The sequence below is a fragment of the Cynara cardunculus genome (genome assembly GCF_001531365.2).
Source record: "Cynara cardunculus var. scolymus isolate 2C chromosome LG 16, CcrdV1, whole genome shotgun sequence".
In the NCBI taxonomy this organism is placed as follows: Eukaryota; Viridiplantae; Streptophyta; class Magnoliopsida; order Asterales; family Asteraceae; genus Cynara; species Cynara cardunculus.
In genome coordinates, this window is record NC_037543.1 from 20503693 (window position 1) to 20512732 (window position 9040).

The following is a 9040-nucleotide window of genomic DNA, read 5'->3' on the forward strand; positions in this document are numbered from 1 at the left end:
TTTGATGCTATATTTAAATTGATTATATATATATGGTCACCTAGGAATAGCAACGGGTTGGGTTCGGGCCGGTTATTGGTATCCCCATCCCTAAAACCGATAAATAAAATCATCTTCACAACCGGCCCGATCCTCGTCGGGTCCCTGCGGTTTCTCCGATCTAATTAAGGAACCATTAAGGGTAAAATCCCCCTTTTTTCCAGTTGATTTCCCCGTTCGTCATTAGTTATACCCGAACTCGGAACCCAAACCAATCTGAAATAAATTACAATATGTTAATTTTCACACTTAAAAGTAAAATTTCAATTTTTTTAAAAGTGTAAGTCTAAATGTCTCAAACACAATCAAACCAGTTACAAACATACATCTTAGATTACAATATAAAAGTAAACGGAAATTCAAATATCATGCAACTAATATCACGATCTTACGATTAGACAAATAAACCCGACTTTTTCGTAAGTTTTATTTGGATGTTGAGGTAAAGTGGATAAAAGTCTTTTAAATTTTAATGTTAGTATTTTCTCTTAACGATATGTATGTATATGCATGCATGCATGTATGTATGCATCCATGGATGCATAAATGTATGTATGCATGTATCTATATATGTATGTAAATTAAAATTAATATATATATATATATATATAAATATCGGGTCGATCACCGCCCCCATTAAAATCCCTGAATATATCCTCGTTCCCTCCCCGTCCCGAATAAAATGTCCCCGAATCCGACCCGAAAGTTTCAATTTTTGGTTTTCACCGTCGGTTTCCTTGTTTCTTTTTTATTAGAGTAAATAACATATGTTATTTTAGCATATTTATTAATAATAATAATGTTTATTAAATAAATAGGACAAATTACATGAAAAAATAATGTACTTTAATAATAATGTTTACTAAAGAAATAGTCTGACGTATTTTCAAAACTTCTATTTTGGTATCTAAGATGTAAAGTTCTAAACAATTAAGTACCTGAGTAACTGCTTGAAACATTAACCGATTATCATGCTGATGTGACGAGTGATTTGACTTACCTTTTGAATTTAAAATTCAATAATTAAGTTGGATACCACATCACTTGTCACATCAACATGGTAACCGGTTAATGTTTCAATCAGTTACGCATGTACTTAAATGTTTAACACTTTACATCTTAAATACCAAAATGAAAGTTTCGAAAGTACGTTAACCAAAATAGAAATCAAGTTAAAGTACGTTATTTTTTCATGTAATTTGCCTAAGAAATATGTATCATACAACTTTTTGTTTATCAATCATATGAAAACACATCATCAAAATAAAAAACATAAATTAAATAAACTCACATTCGATTAAATCACAATTCCTTCCATTCCAAAATAAATGTCCATAATTAAAAAAAAAATATATATATATATATATATATATATATATATATATATTTGGGATCATGTGAGACCAGCCTGTTTTCGTGAGACCCGTGAGACCAACATTTTACACTTGAAACTTCACARCAAAATGCTGTGAAGGTGACTTTTTAAAACCTTCACAGTGTTTTTGCTGTGAAGGTTCGACTTTTTTTAAACCTTCACAGTGTTTTTGCTGTGAAGGTTACGTGTAAAAATGTGGTCTCACAGGTCTCACAAAAACAAGCTGGTCTCACGTGAACCCAACCCTATATATATATATATATATATATATATATATATATATATATATATTACACTTTTAATTAAGTAAATTACAATTATACCCTCAATAACAAAAGAGTAATGAATTTCTCTATCTTATAATTATGAATAGAATTAAAAAAATAGACACATACTATTAAAAGTGGACTCACTCGTATTTTAAAACAAATAAAAATATAAACACTTATTTTGGAACGGAGTGGTTTATAACACCAATCAAAATGTCCATAAAACACACCATGTTTTCCATGAATTGTTAGTTTACAAAGGGTTTCCACCGTCGATACGATAACGATAACTTACAACGACTGCCCGTAACTTCATAATCGTAATCTAAAACCGTATTAAAACAGCGGGAAATATAAATTAAGAAAAGAATACAAGAAAAACGAATCTACCAAAAATACGGAATCAAATAAATTATACAAGATCCGAATACGTAACAACTCTTGTTCTTATTTCAAGGGTTAAGAGGTTGTTTCCCTTTTTTCGCTCGTTCTAATTCGGATTCGGCATCTTTAAGCAATTGTTGGAGCTTCGAAACTCTTAGCTCGAGCTCTTCTACCGTACCTCTAGTTAATAAGGGTTGATACGGTTTCAAGAAATGGTGCGAAAATGCTTTTAATGCCTCGACTCCACAAACCTGCCAAAATCACGTTAACGGATATGGATGAAATACAAAAAAAGATTATATTTCCAACGGTAGATTAGTCAATTTCCTTGACGACACTTATGGTCCATGAAAATTTATGGTGCGTTTGGTACATGGGACAAAATGAGACAGAACAAAACGAAAATTAGTTGTCCCACGTTCTGCATGACATTAGACTAGGACCAAAATAGGTGGAACAAAAACCAAGGAGATACAAGATTGGTAAATTACTGAATTACCCATGTCGAATTAAAACCTAACACTTTTATCAGCATACCTCATTCTCACCCGTCTAGTCCAGTCTGGTGTGCGTATCAAGCGCACCCACATCGCTCTAAATCGACATGGATTAAAAGCCTTGTTTCTAAATCTTGTTACTGTAACACATTGTTAAGATATAATATTTAGGGTGGATTTGGTACACTGGACAGATCAGAACAGATTTGATTTTACAAATATGAGCTTTTTAATCAATATTTACGTTCACCTTTTTGTATCTTTTAAATATCGTTTGTTAATTTTCATTTAGATTGATTATTAGGTAAAAAAACACTAAACAACTCATTAAAGGGTAAATTGGTCATTTTACCACCCTGTTATGTCCGTCCTGTGTTGCCAAACGCTAAATGGTTGTCCTTTCCTGTCCTGTTTAATTACCAAACGCACCCTAACAGAAATTCTTATAATTCTTGAAACTAAAGGAATTGTCGAAGGACGCCCAAAAGTCAAACTATTGACTTTTTCTTTGGAACGGAGGGAGTACTATTTACGACTGGTTAATAAGAAAGATCTGAACCCGTAACTCGTTTACCTCTTGTGGCAGCAACGGCAACTTTGTAATATAGAAATCGTCATATAACATGTAGAATTGATCAAGATATTTTTGTTGCATCTTCATCCGAGCTTTGAGCAACTTCGATTCAACACCTGGAATACAAGCCAACACGAGCTTCATTTACGCGTTTAACTCGTAATTCATTTCGTGGGTCCCATTTATACAAGTAGACATGGAAAATAAAAAACACAAACAATCCCAGTATGTCCGACCCGGAGGTGGGGTCAGGGTGGGATGTACACAAATTTGACCCCTACTAGAGTTGTTCAAGGGCGGGACGCTGGCCCACTAGAAAAGCAGGCTTGGTCCGCTTGGATTATCATTTTCAAAGAAACGGGCAGGCCCAAAATGACTTGTTAAAATGAATGGGCGATGGGAAAAAATTGGGCAGGCCCGTCCAGCCCATTAATATTTTTATAACTTCTAATTTTACGTCTAATTTTAAGTTGGAAAAATTGTCATGTATTGTGATCATAACTTGTGATTTTATATCAATTTTGGTTTCTTAAAAATATAAGAAGATTTTTAGACCCGTTAGCCCATGGGCAAACCCAGCCCGTTCGTAGGGCAGGTATGAGAAAGTCTTCAATCCCATAAAAAAAGGCTTGGGTTTGCCATATTAGGCCCGTTGAACAAAAAAAATAGGTTACGTCTGGCCCGAAGCCGCAAATGATCTCCCCCCGAAAATCAAGATTTCACCACTAGAACAATGACAAAGTGTACCTTCTTCGTCAAAAAGCACTTGGTTGATGATGATATTATGTGTATCAATCTCGAATTTAGTGAGTTCTTGCACTAGTCTCTCCGTCTCGTATAATGAGAGGAATTCCGGAATGCAAACGCATACAAAAGTCGTCAAATCCTGCATTAGAGAGAGTATAAATATAGATATATGCACAAAAAAGCCCGAGCCCAAACCCAGGCCTTATAGCCCGATCAGGCCAACTTTCTTTTTCATGGCCCGAAAACCCCGATGAGCCTATTAAGCCTGGCCGGCCTGGGCTTTTTAGCTTACTAAAAACGGGCTTGGAAGGCCCAGGCCCATGAGATTTGCAACATTCATTCCGGGGTGTTCTTGCAACATGTCGTTTCTTGGAAAAGTTTCATGTTAAACTTACTGAAGGGAATCTTGCAACTTTTCCTTTTCGCAAATTTCATGTTGAATTTACTTGTTTGCCCATCTCCATGGTTGCAAGATTCTCCCATTTTCTTTACTATGAAGGGTATTTTAGGCATTTGACGAAAATAGATGCATACCGGATCTTTGAACTGCCTGTTCACTTGTTCGATAACTTCTTTCATACCCTCGAGCCTTCCCAGTATTGCATCCTCTCCAAACTCTTCTCCAACGCCAAACATACGGGTCATCTGCCATTAAATTTCATCAATCCGTTAAAATATATACAAAAAATATAAGATTTCTTTTATCTTGTGGTTCATTTTAATGATGTGAAGAGAAATAAAGATATAATGTGGGTCCCGTTTGGTTAAATCATAAGCTAGCTTATTTTTGAGCTTATTGAAAAAGCCCCGTTTGATAATCCATAAGCTAGCTTGCTGAAAGCTACTTTAGATAGCTTTTCAATAAGCTTCAGGAGCTTTTTTCATCTTTTTTTTTCAATTATGCCCCTTATATTTTAGAATTGAGTAATTTTTCAACATGTCCTTTTAGGTCATTGTACATTGTCATCTAGATTATCATATACCCCCCGTCCCAAATTAAGTATCTACATTTTCCATTTTACTTTGTCCCATAATATGTGTCCACTTTCAATAGTAAGTTTCCACTTCCCATTCTACCCTTAATTATGATATACAGAGAGTCAAGGGTAAAAGTGTCATTTAGTATTTAAAAAGTGTAATAACTACACATTCCTAAAACAGTGTCATTTTCATTGTAGACATTTATTTGGGTATATGGAGGGAGTAGTTTTTACCACACATGACTAGTCTATCAGCCAACAACTAGCGTATCAGCCAGTTTGCCAAACATAGCCAAAGTGACATAAGTGTAAATAAGTACGAATGCAACTAATTACTTGACCTACGCAAAGAGCGGAACTTCTATAGAAGTCGAATGATTTACTTTATCTTGTAATTTATTAGAGTTAGAAGAGAAATACCTGACCCAATAAGCCACCAAATTTACTCTTTAAGCTCATCATTTTGGCAAGACCTTTCTCTAACGTTGACGGGAACTGTAACAAGCGCAGTGTATGGCCGGTGGGAGCGGTATCAAACACTATCACCGAGTAATCCATGGTTTGCACCAACCTAAATCCAAATATTTTTAAAAATAAATAAATAAAATTTATCTCGAAACAAATATTAGAGCAAGGCTAGCATTTTTTGGATCTCAAAGAAGATTAGAATAACTGTCCCATGATGATTGGAAGATTCCTTGATTTGGTCATCATTGAAGGGTATTTTGGACATTTTACTAATACACGGATGTTAGATTGTATATAAAGTCGATTGTTTCAATTTCATGAGATGAAGTAAATAAGACATGACTAAGGGCATTGTATGTTAGAAGTTTAATGAGCTTAATGAGATTTACAGCTTATTCGGTCAACTATATATGATTGTTTGGTAGTGGCTTTATGATATAGAAAGTGGCTTGTTCAATAAGCTTGTAAGGGCAAGTTTTATGCAGAAAACCAAGTTTTTTCCAAAGCTGTCATTCCCAATTAAAAAACACGCTCCTTCCATCTATGAAAAAACCCTCCCAAACAAAAACCTCCCCAATCTATAATAGATTAATCCACACAGACAACTTTATCCATATAGAACTTAATAGAAAACCGACCAAACAACCCCTAAATGAATAACAATGTACTATCTGTCACACCAAAACCGGTGGAACAAAATCAGGGGAGATGGGATTAGATTGACAAATTACTAAACTACCCATGTGAAATTAAAACCCTAAAACCTCTCGGAATTTTTTCACCTACCTACCTCACTCTCGCCCGTCTAGTCCTATCTCGTCCGGTCATTTCGCCGTCCGCGTACCAAACGCACCCTTATTAGTTTTCTTATTTGCATATGACTTCCGATCGGTCTCCTAGAATAAGCATTTCATATCTTGCGTATATTATATTTGTGGGCCCATATGTTATCACACTGTCCTTAAGCTTAACACGTTCTTTGAGCCCATAAGCTATTATCAAATGGAATAAACCGCTTAAAGTAAAGCATATAAGCATTATAACCCCAAAAAAGACCAAGTTTTCGTGTCGTATTTGTGCTAAAAGGTTATAGCACATGCTATTTCACAACTAGCAAGGATCAATACAAGACACAATGCAATTATCAACAATTCCTTGGAGTTAAGTTGGTGATTATCATCTTTTTTTGAACTAAAAAACGAAAAACGACACTCACTTTAGCATCTCGGCAAAGCTCATAGCCTCATCAATTCCGGGAATTGAGTTCGCTAAATCTGATAGGAAACCGTCCATTCCTTCTGAACTGCCGGTTTCTTCGGCCTCCACAGTCGGATCCACCTCCTGCAAAGCAGAACCTTAAGTGTAACGCCACATGATCGAAAGAATAAAATGAAACTAGAAACACACGTTAAATTACCAAAAATATCATCAGCAACAGAAAAAATTCTTGTTTTCTATGGTTTTGGGTGGAAAAAGACGCACGAAAAGAGTACACGATTAGCATACTCCCATCCACAACATAAAAACAATTTCCCTTATGGGATATCGCAAAATAAACGCAACATGGTCCTTTTTTTGGTCAGAGTTTTGATCCAAAGTTTCTTACTTGCCCACAAGTAACCATTACAAAATATTAGTAGCGATAACTTTGTAAAACCCTAATGGGTAGCTCAACTGGTAAGACCTTCGATTTGCTATCCAGTAGTCACCGGTTCGGGTCTTCTCAGTGTCGCTAGAGGTTTGCCTGGCTATTAACCTCAGGGCCCCATGAGATTAGTCGAGGTGCGCTCAAACTGACCCAAACACCCACGGTTGTCCCAAATAAAATAACTTTGTTCCACAAGTGTTTTCTACTTTTGTCATTATTGAGGTATTCTTGATATACGATCGATAGTTGAAACGCCTACATTTAGCCATTCATTGAGTCAAATTTTTGCATTTATTTTGGGACAAAAGGGGTTCAAGAAACCCAAAAACCAATCCATGAAACCCTAAAACCAACCAAAGTGACATATATGATATACCCCAAATACTGAAATCGATCAAGAAACATGAAACCAACTATCAAAGACTCGTTACAGCAAACAACAAGGTGAACCCATTAACCGAAGACGTAATCTTTGGAGAATAAACATAGTAAAAAAGCCGAAGTTATTATGGATTATTGTAACTTTAAGCCCTAAATCCACCCAACTTCACATAAACCCTAAATGCTACAATCAATCATGGAAAATGAAATCAACCACCAAAGACTCATCATAGCATACAAATTCAACAATTTATAGTTGTAAACGAGCTCGAATAGTTTACCCTTTTCTTGGAAATTGACCACCCCTATTCACATCAATCCAAATTGGTGAATAAACAATCAAACAATCCATATTCAGTTCAATTACTATAAGAAAAGCTTGAATATTTTACCCTTTTGGGAAGAAATTGATCTATTTCAATCTATACAGATAAAACCAACCCAATTAGCATCACACAGTTGAAAAAAACCCTAAATCAACATCATTCACATAAACCTAGATTAAGAAACATGAACTCAACTACAAGATGGTGAACCCATCAACCAAAAAAGCAGGAAAATTGGGTGGATAATCGTTTACCCTTTTCGGAACTCAACCAACCCAGTTGAAATTATTCAAAGAATTCAAGAACCCACGATTGAAAAAACGAAATTGACCATCAGAAGACTAACCATGGCATACAAATTGGTGAACCCATTGACCAAAGTAGGAGCTTTTGTGAATCGTTGTTGGAAAGCGTCGCTAAGATTATGAGCAGGATCAGTTGAGATTATGAGAACAGAAGATCTGACAGAAGCCAGAAGAATTGAGATGATCGAGCTACACGTCGTTTTTCCAACACCACCTTTACCCCCAACAAATACCCACTTCAAACTCTCTTGTTCGAGAACATTCTGAATCGTCGCTTCTGGAATTTCTTCTTGTCCAGCCATGTCTCCCCTCTTGTTTTCTCTGTGTGTTCTTGAGGTTGAGTTGTTTTACAGAAACCCTTGAAACCGTAGGGGGAGTGGAGAGAATGCGGTGGTGATTTTGGTGATTGGGTTTTTGATGATTTTGATGTGATGAGTTTATTTTGGGGATAGATCTGCTTTTGATGGATTTCTTCTATTTTAGTATTTTACTTTCCTAAAATACTTGATTTAAAGTTTAGAGCATGACAATGGAGGTTGAGGTTCTACTACGCATTTTATCTCGTAATAGATTTTTATTAGATCGTTTATTTCCTAATAGTTTTATTAAAAGACAGTTTTTAAATTATTAATAAGTAAATCTTGTTTGACAATAAAAAAATCTGCTTCTCAATGATTATAAAACTTTCTAAATGATTTTGTATCATGAGCTTCCTTAACCATTCATCACTTTAATTTCATTGTAAACAATTATCGAACAATTATATTTTATTTTGCACTATATAATGAGAGTCTCTTAGGGGGTGTTTGGAATTGCTTATTTAAAACAACTTATACTCTTCTACAAAAGTGCTTATCAATTTATTATAAGTTAGAATGATTTAACTTCTTCAAAAACTCTTTATAACTGGTTTGCCACCGGTATAAGTTATTTATCCAAACATTCAAAAGTACTTATTATCAGTGTCACACCGAAGTAAGTCAAATAAGTTTTATTATAAGCAATCCCAAACACTCTCTTAATCATTTTGACCACCTGACAATTCAA

At 35.1% G+C, this 9040-nt stretch overlaps 1 protein-coding gene across 1 annotated transcript; it reads right to left on the minus strand.

Moving 5' to 3' along the window:
• Window positions 1-1876: 1876 nt before the first annotated feature.
• Window positions 1877-8462, minus strand: LOC112529354 (ATPase ARSA2-like). The gene is made up of 7 exons (XM_025140604.1): window positions 8035-8462; window positions 6550-6674; window positions 5286-5436; window positions 4420-4530; window positions 3886-4024; window positions 3139-3254; window positions 1877-2318 (listed from the first exon to the last, which is right to left on the minus strand). Exons 1-7 carry the CDS (start codon window positions 8293-8295, stop codon window positions 2136-2138), a joined length of 1086 nt encoding a protein of 361 aa, XP_024996372.1. The 5' UTR covers window positions 8296-8462; the 3' UTR covers window positions 1877-2135.
• Window positions 8463-9040: the final 578 nt, after the last annotated feature.

Bases quoted from the DNA above. Each gene is read 5' to 3' on its own strand.
- LOC112529354 (XM_025140604.1), bottom strand. From the start codon at position 8,295: ATGGCTGGACAAGAAGAAATTCCAGAAGCGACGATTCAGAATGTTCTC. The intron at 4,025-4,419 runs GTATGCATCTAT...TCTCTAATGCAG, and splicing joins ACAGGCAGTTCAAAGATCCG to GATTTGACGACTTTTGTATG. The intron at 3,255-3,885 runs GTACACTTTGTC...CTTGTATTCCAG, and splicing joins AGTGCTTTTTGACGAAGAAG to GTGTTGAATCGAAGTTGCTC.